The sequence below is a fragment of the Macrobrachium nipponense genome, chromosome 30 (assembly GCF_015104395.2).
Source record: "Macrobrachium nipponense isolate FS-2020 chromosome 30, ASM1510439v2, whole genome shotgun sequence".
NCBI lineage: Eukaryota > Metazoa > Arthropoda > Malacostraca > Decapoda > Palaemonidae > Macrobrachium > Macrobrachium nipponense.
Window position 1 is genome coordinate 13,237,501 of NC_087218.1, and position 26,453 is coordinate 13,263,953.

Below are 26,453 nucleotides of genomic sequence, written 5' to 3' on the forward strand. Positions count from 1 at the left end.
AGTTGTACCTTAGCTGATGTTTTTCTGTTGCTGGGGCTTATCTCCAGAAATTTTGAATGCTCTTGATAAGAGACTTTGTTAAGTAGTATTGGCATTGTCTTTCATATCTAGTGACAAGATTTCCTCACTCTTGTCACAGGGGGTAGCCTAAGTCTGTATGAAGGACACAAAACAATCAAGCTTTGGACATTGAGGTGATATTGCAGTTATAAAAAGCATGCTTTTTGAAAAAAGTTTTGGACGGGCCTTGGAGGCTTGTACAGTTGCTCTTTTCTGTTTTCCAAGGTAATGGATGTGGCTTCCATTTCACTGACTTATCCTGCTGAACAGGTACCCCAGGCAGCCTGTGTTCAGGATGGAATTATTGATTTCGTTTGGCACTTTATTTGGAAAGGAGATTTATTTTTGCTTCAGTAGACCACCAAAACACCTTTTTATTCAATACTGATCTATCAGCCATCAAGGAAATAGCTTTGCTTCATATGGCCAGGGAAAATTTTCAATTTGATAAGTGCTTTTTTTATTGTAGTGTCTTACCGAACAATTATAGAGCCGTGATTTCCACGAGCGGCAGGATACTAAATTCAAATTTAAGCGCGTCGGCCGTCGCCAACACTGGTGGTGATGACGTCCATCCTCCCTCCACTCGCGGGAGAACCAGGTACAACTGCCCAGGTGAATTCAATTCTTTTCCTGCCGGCGTCCGGTGAACATCGGTGGTCGGTGCGGTTGGATGACCTTTGCTTCGCTTTTTTTCTGGTGGAATTGATCTTCGGAATTGGTGAAGTACTCTTTTTTGGCGTTGTTGTTATTTTGCTTTTTATTTAGGCGTTGCCATGTCGGATTCTAGTCCGTCGGGAGTTAGGTTTTGCATCTCAGGATGTAAAACTAGATTATCCAAGTTAGAATATGATTCTCACACTAAATGTGTTAAGTGTAGGGGACAGGTTTGTTCAGCAGATCGAACATGTAACGAGTGTAGTGATTGGACTGATTCTCAATGGAAGTTTTTTAGTTCATACTCGGAGAAATTAGCTAAAGACAGAATTAGAAAAGCAGCGCTTAGGGAAAGTAGACTTAGCTCTGCTTCGTCTTGCGATGCATCTGTTCCTTCTGTTTCTCCTCAAATTGTTATGTCTCCTTTAACTACACCTCCTATTCCTCCTACTAATCCCACTTCTCCGGCTTCCCGTGTAGTTTCTTCCGACCAACCATTGCCAGTCTGGAATCGAGGTTAGATCAGAAATTTTCGGTACTAGCGAATACGGTTTTGCAACTTGGGAATTCAGTTAAGACGTTTTTGGAGAAAGCGACCTCAGGTAAGAGTGTAGTTGAGGGTGCGTCTGTCTGTCCTGACACCGTCTCCTAGACAAAGGTCACTGTCCAGCTCCCCGCACCCGGGGGAGAAGACATACCGGAAGTCCAAGGAGTCGATCGGATTTGCCCACAGACAGGCGCCTCTCTTGTGAGCCTGTTGCGCCTCAACAGGGCTCGGTTAAGCGTTGGAAAGGTGTTGCGGTCAGACGCCTTTCGAATGATTCAAGCGATTCGTCTCCGGTCGCGCGGCGCTCTTGGCGAGATTCGCCCGTTTCGCGTCCCTTAAAGAGGCGTTCAGGCGCCGATTCTTCGCCTCCTCCAGTCAAGCGGTATAAGGAGCCTGAGAGTAGGGTTGCGCCGCGGCCGTTAGCGGCTCGTTCGTCGCCTCAATCTGTGCCTTTTTCGGCTCCATCTACTAGTAGAGATTGTGGTTTTAGCGCTGTAGCTAGCAGTTCTAAGGGTGTTTCTTTATGGCGCTTTTTCGTCTGTTACGCCTGATGCGCCTGTTTCGCCTCGAATTTCGGCGGCCTCCGAGCGAGGCGCAAGTAGTTTTTTCCGCCTCCTGCTGAACATTTAGGCTCTTCCAAGCCTACGTTAACTGTTTTTGATTCGTCTCTGGCGCCTTTGCGCAAGCAGTTGAGAAGATGTTTTAAACCAACTGGATGAATGAGTCCAAGGGTGGTTCGAAACCTTCAGATCCGGTTGTAGTTCCGTCTACTTCTTCGGCGGTATCGGAGAATAAAGAAGAAGTAGAGGAGGAGGATTCACATCACCTCTCGTGTTATTCACGTCTCCTTAGATTTCTTCTGGTATCTTATCCAGATTATTTTGAGAAAGCGGCTCCGCGCTCCCCAACTTCGACTTTTTTGATGAGGAGGAAAACTTCAGACCCTCTCCTCCCAAAACTTGTTCTATCTAAAGCGGTTAGACATTCGTTGAAAGAGACGGAGAAATGGATGTCTATGAAAGAGACTTAGGGAAGGCTCTTTTTGCTTACCCTCCCTCTAAGTTGCTTCGTAAGAGGTATAGGTTTTATGTAACTGGGGAAGCTTCCCTTCTCTGGGAGTTTTCTGCCGACTCCATCCCAGGGAGACTTCTCCAGTTTAATCGACTCCTCTAGAAGATCTGCTTTCGCCGCAGCGAAAGTTTTCTTTACAGCGCCTGAGTTGGACCACGTTGTAAAGAATCAATTTAAACTTTTGGAAGTCTTTAGCTTCCTTGATTGGACTATTGGCGCTTTAGCGGCCAAGATCGAAGACTGTCCTTCTCTTTCCCAGGAGTTAGCGGAGGATTGGATTGGTGTTCTGTCCTGTGCGGACAAATCCATTAGGGATGGATGTGATGAGTTAGCTTCGCTCATCGCCTTTGGTACCCTTAAGAAAAGGCAACTTTGGTGCTCCTTTGCTTCTAAAAGGGTTACGTCCCAACAGAAGTCTGCTCTCTTGTTTGCTCCTTTTGTGAAAGATAACCTCTTTCCAGACGATGTAGTGTTGTCAATTTCGTCTGCGCTAGATAAGAAATCTACTTCGGATTTACTGGCACAGTCTACTAAGAGGACCTAAAGCTCCTGTGGAGACTGTTCCTTCGGTTTCTCCTCTGGCCCAAGCGCCTTTTCGAGGGAGGAGAAAACCAAAGCGCTTTCTTTCGGCCGAAATCGAATTTGCGACCTCAAGTCTAAGGCCTCGGCCAAGGTTAACAAACCTTCCAAATGAAAGCTCGGTTCTTCATGCACCAGTGGGAGCCAGGCTGGCTCTGTTTTGGGAGGAATGGGAAAACAGAGGAGCAGAAGCCTGGGTAGTGCAAGTACTCAAGTTCGGCTATCGTATTCCTCTCGTTTCACCTCCCTCGCTCTCACCTGTGCCAATTCCATTCCAGCATACTCTCCGGGCTCAGACAAATTTCTGGCGCTAGCCGCAGAAGTGGAAGCGCTTGTTCTCAAAGAAGCGATAGAACAGATAGAAGGGGATTTTCCTCCAGGCTTTTACAATCGCCTTTTTGTAGTTCCCAAGTCATCAGGGGGCTGGAGGCCGGTTTTGGATGTGAGCGCCCTGAACTTGCATGTCCAGAAAACAAAATTTCATATGGAGACCACTCGGTCGGTTCTGGAGTCCATCAGACAGGGGGATTGGATGGTCTCTCTGGACATGCAAGACGCTTATTTTTCACATTCCGATACATCGCGAATCTCGGAAGTACCTGAGGTTCATGTTCGAAGGCAAGGTGTTTCAGTTTCGGGCGCTTTGCTTCGGACTAGCGACCGCTCCTCAAGTTTTCACCAGGGTTCTATCCCCGATAGGAAGCTGGCTACACATATTAGGAGTAAGAATCTCCCACCTCTATCTGGACGATTGGCTTCTCCGGTCGGAATCAGAGAGTCGGTGCATGAAGGACCTTGGAACAACTCTGGATCTTGCCAGAAAGTTAGGAATTCTGGTCAACAAACAGAAGTCCCAGTTGGTTCCATCTCAGAGCATCCTTTATTTGGGATGATTCTGAATGCTCAAGTTTTTCGGGCTTTTCTGTCCCCGAAGAGGGTTCAAGGCTGTCTGGAGACAGTTCAGGAGTTCTTGGACAAAAAGGTAAGTTCTGCCAATCAGTGGATGAGGCTCATGGGCAAATTGACGTCAGTGGAGAAATTTGTGACGTTGGGAAGACTGCACATGAGACCTCTGCAGTTTTTCCTGAGAGCCTCTTGGTGCAGGAAGACACAACCAGACTCGATTACCTTTCCTGTCACAGATCAAATAAAAGAGGACCTAAGGTGGTGGCTCTCTCGAGCAAGGTTGGAAGAAGGGTTAGATCTACGACCCATCCTCCCGCCCAAACCTACAGTTCTTTTCCGACGCATCGGACACAGGTTGGGGAGCCCTACTGGAAATCAACGGACTTCAGGAGCTTGGTCGGAGAAGGAGAAGAAGTTCCACATAAATGTAAAGGAACTGTTAGCAATTTTCTTAGGGCTCAGACAGTTCGGAGCTTAGTAGAAGGCCGAGTAGTGGCAGTGCATTCCGACAACTCCACGGCTCTCTCGTACGTGCGGAAACAGGGGGGGACTCAGTCTTTCTCTCTGTACGAAGTAGCCAAGGATCTCCTCCTGTGGTCAAACGAAGCGAAGGTTCAGCTAGTCCCGAGATTTGTTCCGGGAAAGATGAACGTCCTGGCGGACGAGTTTAAGTCGTCAACAGCAAGTGTTACCTCTGGAGTGGACTTTGGACAACAAGATTTGTCAGAAAACTTTTGGTTTGGCGCCTTTGGGGACGACCGTCATAGACCTGTTCGCGACATCGAGGAACAACCGTCTTCCTCTTTTCTTTTGTTTTCTCCAGTCCCAGATCCTCTAGCTTGGTCGGTGGACGCAATGCTGTTGGATTGGTCGGGTCTGGAAGCTTATGCATTCCCTCCGTTCGGTCTAATAGAGAGGTGCTGAACAAGTTTCATGTCGCACAGCAATGTAACGCTAACGTTAATCGCTCCCTTTTGGCCCAGGAAAGAGTGGTTCCCGGACCTTCTCCAGTTGTTAGTAGACTTCCCCAGACTTCTTCCTCCAGAGAAGTGGCTTCTCAAACAACCTCACTTCAAGAGGTTCCACCAAAACTTGTCCGCTCTAGCTCTGACAGGTTCAGACTGTCCGGAATCTTGTCAGAGCGAAAGGATTTTCAAGAAGAGCTGCAGAAGCTATCGCTCGTTGTAGGAGAGAGTCTTCTAACAAACTCTATCAAGGGAAGTGGAGAATCTTCAGAGAGTGGTGTAGAAGTGCTAAAGTCTCTACTTCTGCGACCTCTTTAACAGAAATAGCAGATTTTCTCTATTTCTTAGGAACTCTAAGAAACTGGCTCCTTCGACGATCAGAGGATATAAAGCCATGCTCTCTTCGGTTTTTCGACATCGAGGTTTGGATATTTCCTCCAATTCAGATCTGTCGGACCTCATTAGGTCTTTCGAAACCACTAAGCTCCCGCAAGATACAGTGGCTTGGAACTTAGATGTGGTGCTTAAGTTCCTCATGGGGCCACCGTTTGAGCCTTTGAAGTCGGCTTCACTCAGGAACTTGACTAAGAAGGCACTCTTTCTTATTGCACTAGCTTCTGCTAAGCGTGTCAGCGAATTGCACGCTATAGACAAAAGAGTCGGTTTCTCTCAAGGCAATGCTGTATTTTCGGTATCTTTGACATTTCTAGCCAAAAATGAGAATCCTTCTAATCCTTGGCCGAGGAGTTTTGTGGTAAGGAACTTATCTGATTTGGTTGGACATGAGGAGGAAGAAAGGCTCTTATGTCCAGTCAGGGCTATTAAGCAGTATCTGTTTGCCACTAAGGGTATCAGAGGACAATCTTCTAAGCTCTGGACCTCGGTTCAAAATCCCTCTCGTCCTCTTTCTAAGAATGCTATATCGTTCTTTATTAGAGAGCTTATCAGGGAAGCTCACTCGCAGTCCGAGAACGACAATCTTTCCGTTTCTGAGAGTTAAGCTCACGAGGTTAGAGCAGTGGCAACTTCTTTAGCATTCAGAAAGAATTTATCTTTAGCTTCGATTCTTCAGAGGACGTTCTGGAGATCGAATTCGGTTTTTTTGCGAGTCATTATCTCAAAGAGATAGAAACGGTTTTCGAGAATTGTAAAACGTTAGGTCCGGTGGCGGTTTCTGGCATGGTGTTGGGAGAAACGGCACAGGGGTCGTCACCTCTATGCTAACTTTTCACCTTGAATAGGTTGTCGAGTTCAAGGGAAGCTGGGGGTACTGAGTACCTGGGATACTCACCAGTCTGTTAGGTCAGATTTTACAATGGTTGGGTATATATGTTTTTAAATCTGGTGTTGGTGACAAATGTTTTGTATGATTGAATTTCTGGTCTTAGCCCAGGGCAAGGGCAATCTTTGTTGTTACTATCCTCCGTCAGTCAGCCTTGACTCGCTTGAACTACGGAAGGATTCCACTCCTGTAGAGGCTAACTTTGGGCAAATTCCAATTCCTCTACAATAGTAAGAAGAGCACCGACCAGAGGCAGTAAACAGTCTGCTGTAGCTCTCTTACAAGGTAAGGTACAACAGACACCTTGAGTGTTTACTGGTATTGCAATAAATGTAACCATTTAAAATACTAGTGGTCCACTGAATCCCACCTTCCCATAAATGTGTAATCAGCTCTATAATTGTTCGGTAAGACACTACAATAAAAATGAAATTTCATTATTAAAATGAAGTTTTATTGTATACTTACCGAACAATTATGATTATACCCACCCTCCTCCCCTTAGGTGGACGGACGGGCAGAAAGAATTGGATTCACCTGGGCAGTTGTACCTGGTTCTCCGCGAGTGGAGGGAGATGACGTCATCACCACCAGTGTTGGCGACGCCGACGCGCTAAATTTGAATTTAGTATCCTGCCGCTCGTGGAAATCACGGCTCTATAATTGTTCGGTAAGTATACAATAAAACTTCATTTTAATAATGAAAATTTCATGTTTCAGACTAGCTCCTGCACCTTGAGTTTTGTTTTATTTAGATTTTCATTCCAAAACCAGCTTTATTACAGAGGTACTGTATTTAGGGATGGTTGTGGCATGCGAGAAGCCCTGGCTTGCTGAACAAAAGATGAAATGTGAACACTAAAGCAGAAGTTTCATTTGAGTTTGGTTTATGCAACCTCAACTCGTCAGAACCTAGTGAACAACAGGAACCAGTCTAGACAACTTTCCAATTAACATTTCAGACAGTTTTCTGGAAGATCGTAGATGATGGTAGAACACTTGAATCTAAAGTATAGGTACCATTGGTTTCTCCTCTTCTGGGCCTTCCTTTTTATGGGTGGAAGGCTCATCTGCAGATGAACTTGAACCTGAAGTAGTAGGAACTTGGTTTCTCCAGGACAAGTCTTATATCAAATATTTAGAACTAAAAGCTGTATTAACCCTTCACACCCTAGGTGACAGGCAAGGCAGTGGGGATATTGCCAGACACAACAAGAGTGGTGTATCTGGAGAATCAAGGAGGCACAGGATCAGAGACACTTAGATGTGGTTTGCAATTTACGTTTGAACAGAAGTCATTGAAGTGGAAATCATATTAAGAGCCATCTTGGGAAAACACAAAGCCTCAGAGGTAGAGGGTTTTTACCAAAATTAACTGAGGCTATCTCCAGGACATCCATAGTTCAGCTTTCAACATGTACCAAGCAAAGTGGAATCAGTTGTGTATTTGGTGTAATGAAAAGGATACTGATTCACAGAATGGCTCTACTCCTATTCCAGTAGAGTCCAAAGTTTTCAAAGTTCTCATATGTGTTAGGAGTTGCAAAAAGCTTTGAGTTTCAGTTGTTCAAAGGTATAAGAGGTCCAATCCAAGGATTTGTTTCAGAGATGTGATATTCGTTGTTAAATAATCACAAAATTTATTTTACTGTGTCATTCAGCTTTTGTTGTATTCTGGGATAGGGTCATATGGGTTATTCATCAAATACTAATGGTTCAAACAAGTGTTACTAGTTGTAAAATACCCCATGTTTCATACATCAGAGGTTATAAATTGTAGCCTGATAATCCAGTGAAGATAAGGTATTTTTAAATGATAACTGTAGCTTAACCAGAATATTTGGAATCAATCTGCCATGCATTTGCTTAGGCTTTCAGTCTTTTCTGTATTTACTGCTTTTTTTATTTTTGTCAAAGCAGACTTTTGCCATAAAACCCTAAATAGGTTAGGCTATAGTAGCTGGCTGTCATTACTAAAAGATGATTTTTAATTTCATTAAAATTTTTTGTGTAAGAAAAGATATGGTAGAGAGATACATTTGGTGAACTGTACTTCCAGTTTTCAGTTTTTAATGTTTACTGTGTCTTTATTATTTTATAAAATCAGGAGACTAAAGTAAACCTAAACTAGAGTTACCTGTTTTGGTTTAGTTTTGTAATGAAAACTATTTTTCATATCTTTAAGATGCTAATGGTACGTGAAGAGGAAGATCCACCCGAAGAGGAAGACCCAAAGAAGAAGCGCCGTGATCCTCATAAAGTTGACAAAAAATACTTATGGCCTCATGGGTATACTCCACCTTTGAAAAATGTCCGGAAAAGACGATTTCGTAAAACTCTCAGAAAGAAGGCAAGTTAAATCTCTTTAGTGTACTGCTATATTTATGTTTATTGTAATTGCACAAGTACAGCAAAGCCTTTCTTCATTTTATAGCTTAGTTTTATTTCAACAGCCAGATGGCAAGTCTGTATTATGAATGTATGTTGTTTTAAAGGGAAAAACAATACTGTATTGGGTTATGAAGGGGGTTATGTTATTCCTTCAGCAACCTAGTGCTAACAGCAGAATCTGAAAGATAGTTGGTGGATATATTGGAAAAGTGTAGGAGAAGACTGGCCATCATCACTAGGAAAGTAAAGCTTCTGGTAACTGGAAAGAAAGTGAAACAAAAAAGTACTTTCATGAAACCAACCATTTGGTTGCTATGGGAGAAGGGTAGGAAAGAGAAGGGAGTTCAGAACCCTGTTGTGATAGAAGGACATTTCTTAGAAGAGGTAGAGCAACTTCTTTTAACTTGGGGACACACTGAACTATAATGAGAGAGTTTAGAGACCAGTAAGAGAGTAGCTGCAGCATTGATGAAATGGAGAGAATAGCTAGGCTATTGGTAAATACAAAAAAAAAAGCCATTAGACGAGAGAGCAACATCCTGTGCTCTTGTATTACAGGAGAACATAGGCTTTAACAGGGAATATGGAAATTTTAGGACGGTCGAACAAAAGATATAAGTTTGTATTGTGCAAGAGCAATGGGTGGAGAGGTGTGTTATCAGGGAGTGGGAAAAGGACTGAGATCTTCAAAATGCAGTGAGTTGTTGGTCAGAAAAGATGTAGATATTGAAGCAGTAGGATGAAGGCCTGTAGGAATGCCCTGGATATCTGGAAAAGAGGGTAGATGAAGACCCAGTCCTAATGGGAGTTTAGGCATAAAAAGCACTGGACAGAGGAAATAGGAGAATTCATTTCATGTCTAACCCCATAACAGGACAACCTAACAAATTATGTACATATAATGTTTTGTATTGTCATACTGTTTCATTCTGTGTATTATAGTACAGGCGGTCCCCGGGTTACGACGGGTCCGGCTTACGACGTTCCGAGGTTACGACGCTTTTTCTTAAATATTCATTGAAAAATCCGCCCTGGGTTATGACGCTTGTTCCGAGGTTACAACGCTGACGCTTCCAACGCTCCGAGTTTACGAAGCTTTTAAAAAACACATACTATGATAAGATAAGAATCCTTTATAGTTTAGCAGTTTCTCTCTCTCTCTCTCTCTCTTTGTATTTTCCATTGAAAATAATCACTATAATTCTCTCTCTCTCTCTCTCTACTACAAATGTATGTTTTTTAGTATGATAAATAAATGATTTGTTACTATTTTCAAATATTAATATTAACTTTCTACAGCAATAATATCAATTCATTAAAGAAAATACCATAGTGAATTAGTAAGATTTTAGCTTATATTTAAAAAATTATGGAAGAATGAAGGAAATCCCAGTCTTCTTCAAGTAACTTCCAGTAACCTTTTCTCAAGATTCAGGTACTAAAACTGTCAGATATATCAAGTTCTGTGACAGCCAGGAGGGGGAAAATTTGGGGTGTGACAGCCAGGAGGGGGAAAATTTGGGGGAAGAGCTGCAGTGTTGCAATCACGTGGTCCTGACATTTTCCCCCCTCTATCTCTCTCTCTCTCTCTCTCATTTACTGAGACTCGAGATTTTTTATGTACTTGTACTATTTGTTTTTTAATAATACTTTTCAAATAATAATAATAATAATAATAACTGTAATTACAAAATTCATATGTGATAGTATTTTAAAGAAATACAATACGTACTAATCTATCCATGTCACTTTTAATTAAGGTTAACTCTCTCTCTCTCTCTTTTGCCACACAAGAAGCGTTATAAGTATTTTTTGAGAGAACAGAGAGAGATAAACACACACTCTCTTCTCTCTCTCTCTCTCTCTCTCTCTCTTTTACCGAGATGAAAGAATTTTTATGGTACTAGTATGTAAAATGTTTATTGATAATTTCAGTTATTTAATAATAATAATAACAATAAAACTTTAATTACAAAATTCATAATGGTCGTATTTTAAAGAGATGAAAATGACCTTTCATTTCACTTGTAAGGATAATTCCTCTTTCTTACTGAGATGAGAGAATTTTTACGGTAGATGCACGTGTTTATTATATTTTCAAATAATAATAATAATAATAATAATAATAGAAGTAGTAATAATACGATAACTAATTTCAAAAGAAAATTCTTCCCTTTGTCTTTTTCTGTATCAATTTCCCCACCTCAACTCGAGTGACACTCGAGCTTAACAATGCCATACAATGGTCAACGAATTTAATGGTTTTATTTAATCTTTCTCTCTCTCTCCTCCTTACTGAGTTGAGATCATTTTCATGGACGTGTATGTAATAAGTTTATCATTAAAATAATTTTCCAATAATAATACTATAAGTACTAAATTCATATCTGAGTATTTTAAATACAATAATCATTCCATTTCTCTCTTTTAAATACTGTAAGGACAACTCTCTCTCTCTCTCTCTCCACAAGATACTTGTCATACATTTGGTGTTTCTATTTCTTCCTTTTATCTCTCTCGCTCTCAGCAAAAGAATTGATAGACAGACAAACATAACTGCACAGTCCTCTCTTTCTCTCTTCTCTGGAGAAATATATGTATTTATGGGAGGGGGAAAAAGTTGCCTACAGACATTCATTTCAATCTATTGAAACCATAAGGAGTTATTTCTCTCTCTCTCTCTCTCTCTTTTGTATTTTAATGAAAATATACAGTAATTTGTGAATACACAGTGTTGCACATGAAAAAAGTAAATTAGTGATAATTTTAGAGATACGGCCCTAAGAAAAATTGCAAATTAGTAGTGAAATTTTCCCTGTGGACATGTTTTCAAGAACGTCGTTCCGGCTTACGACGATTTTCGGGTTACGACGCGTCTTAAGAACGGAACCCCCGTCGTAACCCGGGGAGACCGCCTGTATTTAGTTTTTCATCATAATTTCATTGCAGAATCTTCGTTGCTAGAATATTGAGTATTTAGCAAACCTTATGAGTGAGTACAAGGGAAAGTAAATGTTGTAAAAACCCTTTTTATATATAAAAAAATGTGCTGAAATATCTTTGTCATGCTAATTAAATGTATCATATGACAGTCCTCTTTTTCATATTCAGTCACATTTTCTGTTTACAATTTTTTTTTCTAGCCATATGCTAACTGTATTATTATTACAGTTTTTGAGCAGGCTCTGGCTGAATGAATTTGGATAACTGATGACTGTGATTGTCATTTCATGAAATTGTAGTGAATGATTTCATGGCATGTTCAAATCAGAGGTATTTTTTATATACAGTGTTTACTAGTGTAATTTTAGCCTATAACCTGTGTAATGTTTGAGTCAAGATTTTGGCAAATATTCAAGCTAGAGTAAGTTTATGTAGGCCTCGGCTATTTTTGGAATCAAAACACTACAATAGGTTATGTTAGCCTAAAATTCTGTCATCTCAAGGTTAATTTAGTGTAGAATTATAAATTTGTAACTGTATGAAATGCACAAAATATCAGTATAGTATATTCTAACCTGCAGATCATCAATCTTACTGATAATTGAAATAAAAAAAGAAAAACTGCTTTATTACAATATCCTTTGTTGATGTTTGCATTTTTCATAGCTACCAAAAGCTCTTGCCCAACACTGAAACTAGCAAAAATTGAAGTTAAACATTAACTGTCATGCATCTTGACCAGTTTTATTATGGAAAGTCGCATTTACAGAATTACATAATCAAAATGTGGTTATGTAAAGAGTTCTAAGAAAAGTAAAACTACAACTATGATAAAATTTTCTTTATTTTACAAGGGAAAAATTAGTCTTTGGTTGATATCTGCTGGGAGGTAATCATATGCTACCGAATCTAGCTGTAGGCTAGTCTCAGAATTTAATGGTTTCAAATGTATACCTTGTTTAATGTTCAGGCCCTGATTTTTAGGCTGTTAGGCTGAAAAATCAGGTCTCAAAAAATCGAACATTTCATGAGTGTACGTATAGTTTTAGTTGCTTGAAAAAGTATTTTGTGTATGCCCTATAGTTTTATAATTCATCCTTCTGATTGAGATCATTTGTTAACTCTAATGCAGTAGAATATCTGCAAGTGCTTCATTTTACCTTTTTGCTTACTTTACTCCAGAATCTGGACTTACCAGAGATTGAAAAAGAGGTCAAGCGTTTATTGAGAACTGACAATGAAGCCAGTACTATACGATGGGAGGTTGTAAGAGAAGAAGATGAAAAGAAAAATAATCCAGATACTAATATGTCGTCTTCTAATCTTGATGGTAAGTAATTTATTGTCATTGGTTTACAGAATGATACAGTATTCACCATACATTTTGCTAATGGTTTTTCAGTGTATTATTTTGCTTTTGCCACTAGAGTTGATTGTGTTCTCATAAGTCATATCATAGCTGATACATATTCAAGTAAATATTCCTATAATCTAGGGATGGTATCTGATTGGAAGTTTATCCATGTAGAGATATTATGGAAAGGCTGTATTTAATCTCAACATTATCATAGCATTTTTATTTTAGCTCTGTGTCAGCAATTTGCATTTATGGGGTAAACATTAGTAAAGTAATTTAACAAATTCACAATCTCAAAAACTTTATTTCAGAACAACTATTTGGAGAAGTGTTGAGTTCATCTGATGATGAAGTAGGGGCAACTATTAACATTATAGATGAAGACGAAGATTCACGTCTTTCTGTTGATGACAGCCGTTTCTCAGAATCTTATTTGGTAAGTGGTGTTATCCTTTGTAATTGAGTGAGATCTTAAATGGAATGTAATAACACTGGTAGGGGAAATTTTAACATTTTAAGAACAATTCCTGATAAGATAATCATCTTTTTATATAATGTCAAACTTACACAAATTTTTACTCTTTATCATGGTGGCTGGATACTTGGGATATTCTTCTGAAACCATTGCCAGTAGACCAAATTCAGCTCTTAACTCTTGTTTCACAAACCTAAATAACAACTAGTAATTGAATTAGAAATGATTAACAATAGGAAAATTCTTCTCAGTTCACAACTCAGTTTGTGTTATTAGGTATAGATACAAAAATACTTTGTTTTTCATCTTGGCCTTTGCCCATACATCTCGGTCTCACAATGCATTCCTATAAATAGTACTTGCATCATATTCATTACATTACATTGGTAGTATGTATTTTTAAGTAGGTACTTAGAAATATTACTTGTACACGGATTTCTAAGTATAAATATATGCACTGCAATTATTTTTTTTCTTTTTATTCTGATACATGCATTATCTCTGGTTTTCCGCTTGTGTCAAGTATTGCATTAATACCATGAACTCTGAGGTGGCTAGTTATGCAATAAATTGCCTGCTGCCCTCCCTTACTCTCAGGCTTTTAAATTCTCTCCTCCTACTATTCTTGATTCAAAAACAAGACATTGTAAAATAAAGCATTTTATAAAACTATTGGAGCTGTGTGTTTTATGTTGATCATTTAGTTATAGAGTAATATTATTATCAATAGGTAGTTTTACCAGACTATTGAGCCAAAACACTCGTCTCTCATAGGGTTGGCTGACTTGATAGTATGCTAATTATCATGAACAGTGAGTGAAGGAAGTATAGTTTTTTTTGCATACATTTCAACTACATACATATACATATTAACAAAATTATATTAAGAGCTGGTTGTGGTTATCTGAATTTGACTGCAAAAAGAGGCGATAAAATACTAAGAATGATATTAGGCAAATTAAAGTAGGAAAATGAAGGCATTATAGAGAAGTGGCCATGTAAAAATAACCAGAGAAAACTCGGGAAAGCTGTGAAATCATTTTTGTTCCATTTAGCAAATTGTCTTAGCATAATCAGATAATAAATATTATAGATTTATGATAGATTTTTCCCAGGATGGGCATCATAAATAGTGGTCCCTGTTGATTTGATACTGTGTTTTCTGTTATCAAAAATATTGGTTTAGGTCTTAATTAAAAGCCTAAAAGTCTAGATGTTTCAAGCATGTGGAAGAAAGTATAGTTAAGCACACAATCATAAAAGTAGTATAGTATATGGAAATTGGGTGAAACTATATTAGGAATGGCAAAAAAATTGCGGATCGTTATTACAAAAGAGCACCCAAGTACATATGTATGTAGATTCTTACTTGGTTGCCATGAAGAATTTGTATTAAAATAAGTTTTGAAAATTGGAGCGAGGCCAAGTTTCAGAGTTTGACTGATAGCAGGAAAAAAAAATGTAAACAAAAAATACAAATGACAAAGAAATGCAATTGGGGGCCAAGGGGACACTGCAAGGAATTGTTAATACTAAAAAAAGTGGTCTGGTTAAGATATTACTAATAATGCTGCACACACTACCTCATATGGGAAGAAAATTGTGGAGAGATGGCTTAGGTGAAGACTTGGACCAAATAGGAATACTATATTAGTATAGAAGTCATTGGAGAGAAATCACTAAACATGTAACCCTGTACGGGGAAAATTAGTCTTACAGTTTTCTGTATTTGCATAACGTTCATGCTTTATTAACTAAATGTAATATTCTTTTTTGGCCCTTTTAGAATAAATGCATTTTCTCTTTTCTCTTTTAGAATGAATCAAACACAAGTCCAAATGGAAAAAATAATACATCGACACCACTAATAACGGATTTCTCTGGTATGTTTCCCAATGAAGAAGAGGGTTCTTCCTTCTCATCAAAACCACAAACACCAATACCTACGAAAGGAGGCAGTAAAGGTATGAAATTCTGGCTTTTGTGAAGATTGTGCTTCTTGCTTACTATAATTGCAGTATGCTCTGAGATCGATAATGAAAATCTAAGTCTGTGTGGATGATAATGACTAGTTTGAGTGGATTCACTAGTTTATGAGAGGGAAATATGTCTTTGTCTATTTATTAAGAAAACCCAGTATTTGTTGAAAAGACAGAAATGGTGAGTAGCATTTATGATTAAAAAAAGTTATATGGATGGTTCACATGGTAGTTTAGTGTTGTCATGACAACTGTATGCCTCACCATGAAAGTGCACATCTCTTGGTTCATTTATTCCTAAATGGTTGTCAAGAAATGATTTAGAATTTATGAAAATTACTTAACAGCTGCAGGATTTATTTTACATTATGTAAGGATATAGTGTGGGATGTGATAAGTTACATTATTGTATATATTATGGTATTTGAGGCACCGCTGATAATGAAGGTTGCCAAAAATTTTCCAGGAGGGGCCTTAGATATAGGAATTTTCAGTCGTGTTGCTCCATCTCTGTGTCCACGCAACTTTGTATTTGAGCCCAAGAATACTATATTTTCTACATGGTCAAAGTTGCATTCAGGAGGTTCCAGCTGATTTGGTGGGCATGGTGCTTTGTATAAGTTCACAAAATTTCATATACTTAGAAATAAAAATGAGGGAGTTAGGTTACTTAGAAATAAAAATGAGGGAGTTACTATAAAAGGTTACTGCCTACAGTTTTTTGCTTGTCGCATTGTACACAATACAAAAAGTTCTTTGCAGTGGTCCGATTCTTTGTCAGTTTTGTTTTCCTTGAACTCTCAGCTTTGTTTCTGATATAAATGTTTTTTACCCATTAGTATACAAATGGGCTGTCCATCTGAACTTTTTTTTATTTTGGCTTTCACCTCTACATTTAAGAATGAATTACAATATTACCCATTAACTTTGCCCAGAAAGTATGACTGGCACTTAAGTGGATGCATCTTGACCTAACTCAACAGATGCAGCTTCCTATCTGATTTATGGATTGAAGGGTGAAGCCTCTTAAACCTCCCAATTGTATTATTGCTGGACAATTTTTTTTTATTCTCACTAGTATTTCAATGGATTTTGAGGCATTTCAGAATGATTTTGTGTAGAGTAGCATACTGTATTCTGAGAATTCATTTCTGCAGTAGGAAAGTGTAGGAATTTTACTCTGTATTTAGATATACTTAGAATATATTAATATATAATAATTATAATGAATGTAGACCATAGTAGTAGTAGTAGTAGTAGTAGTAGTAGTAGTAGTAGTAGTAGTAGTAGTAGTAGTAGTAGTAAGCTCCTGAGCTATGTCTATAAACTTTTGTAGGGCTCATCTGAAGTATTTGTTTTAAAATAGGAGATGAATATTAGAGCAAGGTTAAGGAAGTGTGGGGCAGTTAGGCTTGAGACAAAGGAGAATAGATAAAAAGTATATGGCAGAAAGCAGTTCACATGGGTTCTGAGAAGGAACAGTGCAAAGAACATTTATCACCATGCAAAGCACTCTGTAAGAGTTACCTTGTTGGGTAGATAGTAAGATACTGAAGAGAACTGAGGAAAGCAGTTCAATTAGGAACCAAACAGATAGCAAAGAACCTGTAGTCTGTGCTGTGTTTTTTAAGGCACATTGAAATAATTGGTAGCCCAACAGTCTGTGTAGGGGGAAGTAGGATCACAATCATTAAAGGTAATGTATCCTCTCAAGAGTGTAGAATTCTTGGATAACTAAAGGCACTAACACATGAGCATATTATTGCATCATGATGCTAGAATTTATCCAAAGTAGTCAGTGTTGGCAGTGAAAGTAAAGTTACTCATGCTCATCTTAAAACTGGACATCAGTACCTAGTCAGTGACAATAAAACATATTCAGTAGAAGCATGTTGGTTGAGTTGTATAGTATAATGTACTCTAGCAATGAGTTATTTCTTTATGAAATAATATATATCAGTTTCAGCTTTGGCTGGGCCCATAGCTTGTAGGCAGTAATCTATAAGCCAATGCTGTGGAAAGTGATAATTTACGTTGCTTTAAGCACAACATTCTGATATAAAAACTTACATATGAAATGGGTAGCATAAAGTATATCACTTATGTAAATATATATGAAATGGATAGCATCAATTGTAAATGCATATTCAATGCTCCATGAAATAAGAAAACCAGGTGTTCATGGCATCAAAGAATTTAGCCAGTGTTACAAGGAGAGCACCTTTTGGTGTTCTTAATGGTGGTTGTACACAAATTTCCCCCCAAAAAATTGTCCTTGTGACAGTGCCTATACTACTACTACTAATCCTGTGAGTTAATGAGTTACATAATTTGCTATTATCTTAGTTTTTAACTAAATATGTTTGATGTAACCTCATATATCTATAATGACAGATAAAGGTATTACATATGTATAATTAAAGGTGCAGTACAATAAGTTCTAATGCTTTATAGTTCTAATGCTTTATAGAGCTTTATATTTTTTAGCCTAAACACTACAGTGATATACCAGTTTTGTATGTGAAGACCATCTGCATTGGAAAATTGTCTTCATGAGAAAAATGCAGATGGGGAAAATCTGCACGAAGCAATGTTCTCACTGTCTTCCAAATTCTTGATACTGGCCACTCGTCCTCACTGTTAGTGAAAATACTGAAACCTTGTAACTCTTCAGTTTTGTGTTGAATGTGAGGATCCTTTTTTTCCATTTTGCCCTTTGAAGCTAAAATGTTTTGATTGGTACTCTGTGTTCCAAGGTCAAGTTTTATTTTTGGACTCAAGATATTAATCAAACAGTTCAAATCCAAGGTATCGTTATATCTTGGACAGTGAGCCCTAAAGGAATGTTTATCTAATAAGAACTGATTTTTTGGTTGTAGTATTGAATTAGGTTAAAGTTATTGTACACAAAATGTTGAAACTTTAAAGATTCGTGTGAAAAAGTAAGTTCTTTCATCTGGATGGTTCTCTTTAGGGACTACTTTTAGCCTGAATGATATGTAATCATCTTCTCAGTGTTTCTGGCAGCTTTTCTCCACCTGCCTCGGTCAAACACATCATCCCCTGACAATTGCCTGCCTCTCAGATTTTATGTAACTGTCTCCATCCACCCTCACTTCTGTTTTCCTCTTCCTCTCCCATCAGGCACCTCCGTCTGCATCACTCTCCTCCATGCATGTTTCCTCCCTTCTACTCACATGGCCATACCACTGCAGTCTTCTTTCTTAGGCCTTCTTTGGTAGTTCTACAACTTTAGCAGTTCCCCTTATTCTTTCATTTTTTATCCTGTCAATTTTTGTTACTCCACACATCCATCTGAGCATTTTCATCTCTACAGCATCCAATTTCTACTCTTGCACTCTCTTTACTCTCTGTACATCAAAGGTGGTCTCACTACTGTTTTATACACATCTTTCTCCAATTTTTCCATCCAGCCTGCACTCTTGTGTGTTATTTCTACATTCAAATTTCTATAATCAGCTACTGTTTAATCAAGATACTTAAATTTTTCTACCGTTCAACCTTGTCCCTTCCCTACTAATCTTCTTTCTACTGATTTTTAATCCCTTGCCTTCCAGTACTTCCTCCATTGCTCCTATTTTTGGGGGGAAAAAAAAAAAAAAACTCCACTACACCTCTGTTGGTGCTGCATAACATGATATCATCAGCAGAGAACATGCACCAGGGAGATTGATCTCTTACTCCTTGAGATAGCACATCCATTATAAGGTAAAAAAGATAAGGATTTAAAGCAGATCCCTGATTTTAACCAATTCTTACTGGTATCCATTCAGTTACCTCAACACCGTTTTTCACCTGCTGTTTTACTCCTTCATACATATGCAGTCCTTTCTGCCTTACCTGGTGTTTTTCCATCATTTGTCGAAGGGCAAACATTGCGTCTGTTGTTCCTCTTCATGGCGTGAAACCAAACTGTTCTTCACTTGCAGATGTTTCTTCTCTAATTCTTTGATGTATATATTACTTTTTCCCAGATTTTCATGGTGTGAGACATTAGCTTTGTTCCTCTGTAGTTTGCACAAACCTGGATGTCATCTTTCTCTTTATAGATAGGCACAATAAAGCTAGCTCTCCATTCTTTTGGTATCTTTTCCTGACTGTATATTTTCTTTGCTAGGTCCCCACAGCATGCCTGTTCCTTCTTCTCCCAGGCTCTTCCACACTTTTGCAGGAATTCCATCTGGTCCTATTGCTTTACCATTTTTCATCCTCTATAGTGACTTCTTTACTTCCTTCCAGCAAATAATGTGTGTCATACCAAGGTTCAGGAATCCATCTTCAAGGAATTTTCTAGGATTTTCCTCATTTTAACAGGTGTTCATTGCATAAAACTCTTTGCTTATCCTCTTGCTGTCCTTACTTTTCCCAGATCTTTTTTGCATCTTTTTTGGATTTCACCACCTCTTGCACTTCATCGTTCCACCACCAGGTTTCCGTATCATCAGGAGGTTTCTTTCCAGATGTCTTTTTGAATTTTGGCCTAGCCTAACTCCTTTCTTTCTCTATAAAAATGAATAATCTACCCACCTGTACGCTTTCTCCTACTCCAGTACACTCCAGAAATCACCTTAAAACACCAGCACCACAAGACTTACGACCCAAAAAACAACTCCTACCAGACAGAGAGCTCTCCCCTACCAACCACACACCACCAACACGTGCTTTCTACTGCCCCGTGTTATTGTTTACATCCTGCCGACGCCGCCGCCATCTTGTCTATGACGTCACAGCCTATGACGTCACAACACAACTTAAATACATCAACAGACACCTTCTAGAATCTACCACATGTTGTCTATATATAGGACACCCACCATATTTCAACAATGCATAAAATACCCATAACAATTATACAATATATAATCACACTTATCTATACCCATAACAATTATACATATATAATCACACTTATCTCTTTCTCCCTCCCCTCCGACTGTTTCCTAACCTAGTATTCCCTCTTAATTTCCTTCGTCCTCCAACTCTTTACCCTCTACATAATTCTAAATACATTCCCCTGAAACTCCTGCTTTAGTTAATACATCAGCCACTTGCTCCTTTCCTTTTATCCATCTCACCTCCTTTATTTCCCCGGATTCAATGGTTTCCCTTATTGCAGCAATATCTATTTTTAATCTCTTGCTACTTACACCAGTGCTCGATTTGATGGCGGTCATTAGTGTTTTACTATCAGTGTTAACCAAGGCTTCTAAATTTCTCCCTCCTACTACCTCTTCCCACAAATGCTTGAAATATATCAATCTTCTACAGCTTCCCCAACACTCAGGGCTTCAGCCTCAATGGTGGATTTTGCCACTCTCCTGGATTTTCCTAGACTTCCACCATATGGGACTTCTCCTCTTCCCATCTGTCAAAGAAATAATATAACCCAGTTGAGTATGGCCATCTTCTATGTTTCCAAATGAAGCGTCTGCATAGGCTTCCCAATAAACCCTTTCTTCTTCCATCTCACTTATTGTAACTTCGCCCATCATGCTCTTAGTTTTTCTCACAATTTTAATAAGTTTCTTCATATCCTGAGTTGTTCCTTCTTTAAATGCTTTACTTAATTCGCTAATATCATATGATATTTCTGGCATCGTGTGTAGTGATACCCAATTCAGCTGTCCTACCACTGATCTGTACTCTGTTAACTCTTTTTGTTCTAGCACTCTATTACCCGTATATCTTTCTAGCCTCTGGTTCTCTTATGGAATTTATATACTGCCACTGATTAAGGGAAAATCTATTCTCCTTCTGCTCTATTACTACTCCTATATACTTGAACCTTTTACTCTCTTGTTCTCCTACTTGCAATTTCCCTTTCAATCTCCCAATCGTTTCCTTTAAGAATCCTTCAGTTCCTCCGTAGCAAAAATCATCTACGTGTGTACACAAAATGCCTTCCAATTTATTGTTCTTTTTCCAAAAGAATATATTAGGTTCTAGTCTACTTCTCTCACCTTGAAGCTCCTTCACTACTTTCACCACTTTACAATACCATGCTTTGCTGCATCCTGAGCCCATAGACTGTTTTCTTCAACTTCCATAATCCCCTCCAACCATCTTCCCTTGGTGGCTTCAAGTACACTTCTCTTTGTATCTCGTCACCTTGTAAATATGCAGTTTTGACATCCAATGTATAACAATTCCAATTTTTCACCTTTATTATGGTTAGACAGAATTTTAAAATTTCAGCATTGCATGGTGGGAGCATCCTTTTCCACTCAGCCATTCTTCTTCAAACCCTCTAGCTACCAATCTTGCTTTACATATCCTTTCCCCCCTTTTGTATCTTTCAGTTACTATCCATCTTGTAGATATAGCTTTTTGTCCAACATCATTTACCTCCTCATATACCTGGTTATCTCTCCAACTTAGAAGTTCTTTTTCTTTAGCTTCCATTATGCTTCTATTTTCAAATCCCAGCAACACCTCCTCTTCATCTTCAATTTTTTCTACCTGACTATAATCCCTCAAGTTAACCCACCCTTTGTCACCTGACTGTGAGTCTCGTATATTGTACGAATCAGCCCATGCTTGGCTTGATCTTTTTCCTGCAAGACCTAAAATAGTCCATTCTTCTACTTGTCCTGTATCATTGTTTATAGCCCTAACTCTATTTCCCTTTTTGAATTTGGTATCTCTTCCATTAACTCGCTTTCTATTGACCCACTTTGCCCGTTATCTTCCACTGTTTCCTCTATCACCTCTCTTTCTATAGTCTCTTGTGTCTGCATTCCTTCTCTCACCCATTATCTCCTCTCCTTCCAGCCAATCTACTTTCCCTTCATTTGGGCCATCTGACCTACCTTTCACCCCATGGGATTTATCTATTCTAGCCGATATCTCTTCTGTATCTGGTGATCGTCGTTGCAATCCTTGTCACATGTATCCTAGCTACTTCTCTTAAAGAATCCCCATGTTTGACTATTATTGTTTTCCCGATACTCCCACTACCTGAGCAGGTCCTCTCCATTCATTTTCATTTTCCCTCTTATAGAATACCTCATCTCCTACCACTGCTCTTCAAATTTATGTTCTCTGATGTTTTTGTTTAGCGCTATTCTTATTTTATTACAGGACTCATTTTTTATAAATGCTTCTCTGGCCTTTTTGTGCATTGCATTCAGTGTGTCCCTTACCATACCCTCTTCCATCCCCTTTTCTCTGCTTGCAGGACTAGAACTTTCTTCTCCTATTAGGTTAGGCAGTGAAGGGTTTTTTCCAAATACTAATTGGTTGGGAGAGAAACCTCCATTATCATTATTAAACAGTTCCTAGCACTCACTACCCATTTCAAAGCTAGGGACCAATCTACTTCCTCTTCCTCTCCATCATCTTCCTTACACTTCCCTTGATCATGCCTACGGTCTTTTCACATAATCCGTTTGCTCACGGAGATTCTGATGCTGTGGCTAATACTTTAATATTCCATTTTTCTGCCATCCTCCTTACTTTTTCATTTTGAAATTCTCCCCCATTATCTGACAATATTTTGGAGGGTGCTCCAAATATAGCAAACCAGCACTCAAAAAGTATCTTTATTATAGTTTTCTGGTTTTCTTATCTTTTATCCAACAGGCCTGACAATATCTCGTTGCCATATCCACTATTACCAAGAACTTTCTCTCTTCTATCTCTCCCACATCCATCGCTACGACTTCATGAACGTTTTACTCCAAGAAAAGCCTACTACCGGTTTGGCGGGGTTTCTTTTGTATTTTTTACAAACCTCACAATTTTCTTTTTAATCAGTTCCGTTAGTAACTTTCTTATTTCCTCTTTTTCTTTTTCGATTAACCCATTACTCCATTGTGCTTCCTCTGTTAGCTTCCATATTTTATCTCCACTTCCATGACCAAACTGTAAATGTAATTTCTTCATTGTGTTCTTAATTTCCCTCGGATTCTTTCCCTTCCAACCCTCCAGTAATAATTCTTCTACCTTCCTCCTCCTTATAGGGCACTCTTAAATGACCCTGTTCGTCTTCTCTTAACTCTACTTTTCATTCCCCCTAATACTTCTACTATGACACAATTTCTTTCAAATTTAGGGTCATACCCATTTTACTCATGGTTTGCTTACCTATCAGCCAGGGTATATCACCTTGCAGAATTTCCGTCTTCAAATAAAACTTTCTGTTTTTTAGTATCAAGGTATTTCTATTATTCCTCGGACTTGAAAGATGTCTCACCAAAATTAAACACTTTATAGACTCTGTCCTAGTGTCCCTCATTCTCCTCAACTCTTCCTGACTCAAATCCATGACAATACGTGCTAGTCACAATTCCCCGCAAACTGTTTGATTTACACCCTGTGTCCAAAATTGCATCAACCACCTCCCATGATCTTCCACTATTTTATTAACTTCTCCTACATAAACCTCTTCTTCTTCTGTCCCATTTTCTGTTTTTACCTTATTTTCTTCTAGTCTTGTTTCAGTTTTCTTCCTATTATGAAAATTCTGAGGACAATCCCTAGCCCAATGCCATTCTGAGCTGCATATTGCAACATACTGTTACCTTCCCTTCTTTGTTTATAGGATTTCTACCACCCCTTCCTCGGTTCCATCTTCCCCGATATCTTTGGTTTTCCCTCCTCTCCCAGAACTGGCATTGCCTTCTGACGAACCCCACCATTCCGCCTTCCTCTTTAGTCCCTAATCCCTCAAATAGTCTTTTCATTGTTTGCGACACTGTTCCGTACTCTAGCTTTTCTTGCCCACAAGCCGATAATACCATTTGTTTTTGATTTTTCCGTGAGATTTGCTGGCTCTATTACATGATACCCCTTGACTTCGCCTTCAAGCGCGCCTTTCCCCATTGCTCTTTCACACTCAGATGCTGCCTTCTCGTATCTAATTAAATAGTCCGCCATATTTTCACTAGATTCTCTTCTTATTAGAAGGTATCTTTTTATTCTACCGTAATTCTCCATTACCGAGTCTTTTAGATAGGCTTTATCTAGTTTCTCTTTAGGGATTAATTTCTTTGGACCCTCTGTACCAGTAAGTTTATCTTTATCTAATGCTTCCACTAGCTCTCGGCTTTCCCTTTTAAGCTCATTCTCATTTCTATCGCCGGGTATTTTGTATCTTCTCCATACAACAATAGCCAATCTTCGGCTTGACCTTTCCATTCTTTGTATTCTTCTTGTATCCGCTAAAGCTAGGACATTCCCTTCTCCATCTAGTAGTCTCCCTTTGTTCACTGTCGGATCCAGGCATCTTTGATCAACCACGCCTCTGCTACCAGTTTGAATTTTGGCCTAGCCTAACTCCTTTCTTTCTCTATAAAAATGAATAATCTACCCACCTGTACGCTTTCTCCTACTCCAGTACACTCCAGAAATCACCTTAAAACACCAGCACCACAAGACTTACGACCCAAAAAAACAACTCCTACCAGACAGAGAGCTCTCCCCTACCAACCACACACCACCAACACGTGCTTTCTACTGCCCCGTGTTATTGTTTACATCCTGCCGACGCCGCCGCCATCTTGTCTATGACGTCACAGCCTATGACGTCACAACACAACTTAAATACATCAACAGACACCTTCTAGAATCTACCACATGTTGTCTATATATAGGACACCCACCATATTCAACAATGCATAAAATACCCATAACAATTATACAATATATAATCACACTTATCTATAACCCAAATAAATTATTATACAATATATAATCAGTCTTTCCCAACACCTCTCCACCCACTTTCTTTATCACCATACTGTTGTGATTCCATCACTCTTGCACTTCCTTTAGCAATTTTAACTTCCTTCAACACACTCCTTAAATTCCTGCCTTGCTTTTCATAATCATGCGTAGTACATATTACGTAGAATGAAAATGGTATAGTAGCTTTTGGACTTGTTATATCCCAGGGACTACGTAATTCCAATATGCAAGTCATTGGTTTTTACAGCAGTAAGTCTTAAGTGGTTCCAGTTTAAACCATTGAGTTTTTATTGATTTTTTATCAATTTTGTGAGATTAGGGATTTTGACTTGGATGTCTGGTTAAGCTCCTTTTAGTGATATATATATGCTCAAAATGATCCAGTGTAGTATTCCTTTAGATATGTACATAACAGTAAACATTTTTGTCCACTAAACCTCTTTAAAGTAACAAGGGTCAGCCTTGAGAAATTTAGATTATAGTTTAAACGTATGAAAAGTAAATATAAATTAACTTGATAGTAGTACATACATACATCTTCCATTACTCATTATTTACCCTGTAAATAATGAGTAATGGTGGCTTGAGTTTTCTTTGTTGTTAAATATCCCAGGCAAGAGGGAACTCCTACACTACTTTACTAATATAATGCTATTGATACTCAGCTTTTCTGTTAAGCTGCCAAGTCTGTGATGGTACTTTGTTATATTTACCTATCATATCTTAGATTTGATGTCCTGGATATCGTTGATATATTGATTTCATACTTGCTTCAAATGTCATTTTAAAAGCTAATGAAATGGATAAAAACTTCAAATGTCATTTTAAAAGCTAATGAAATGGATAAAAACTTAAAATGTCATTTTAAAAGCTGATGAAGTGGATAAAAACTACAAAACCTTCAAAAATGTTACAGTTTAGTACGCGGTTATTTCGTATATATTTTTTCCGGCTAAGTTTTTTGTGGAGTTTTGGTTTGAAATACATTGGTATGATATAGTATAACTTTTGTCAAATTTGTCTATAGTTAAGGACTTGATATATCCACATCATCCTATTAATTCTTGTCATACAGTATTTTGAAAAAGTGAGACATTCCACAAAATGCAGAATTCCAGTACCACCAGAGAGTGACAGGAATGAATTTTAAGTCTAAGTTGTATATACCAGTTTTAGAAGAAATATGTTTTTCACAAAGATGTTTGGAGTAAAGAGCACCATGTTATCCTTTGTCTGCCTGATACTGTTTTTACATAATGCAAGTATAATGTTTTATAAAAAAAATTTGAGATGCTAAAGATTAAAACTATCTTGTGTGTTTTAGCTGACTGTATGTCAGTAAAGGGAATAAATATATCCTGAAGGAAAGTGTCATTTCTGGTTAGGAAAATTTTGTGAATGTAAATCACTTCAGCTTATGCAGTAAAAGAAAAAGAAATCATAAGTTTATTAACAGCGATGCTGATAAGACTAAAATAAGGACTGATCATCTCTAAGTAGGGGTACTTCTCTTGTTAGTGTAAAAAAATACTA

General features: G+C 38.4%; 1 protein-coding gene across 1 annotated transcript in view; it reads left to right on the forward strand.

The window, feature by feature from the left end:
• The window catches only part of LOC135202298 (transcription initiation factor TFIID subunit 7-like), a 125,232-nt gene that overhangs the window by 75,436 nt on the left and 23,343 nt on the right, over positions 1-26,453 (forward strand). Inside the window, 4 exon segments of the mRNA XM_064231618.1 lie at positions 8,253-8,417; positions 12,584-12,731; positions 13,070-13,194; positions 15,050-15,197. Of these exon segments, the coding sequence (XP_064087688.1) occupies positions 8,253-8,417; positions 12,584-12,731; positions 13,070-13,194; positions 15,050-15,197 (586 nt within the window).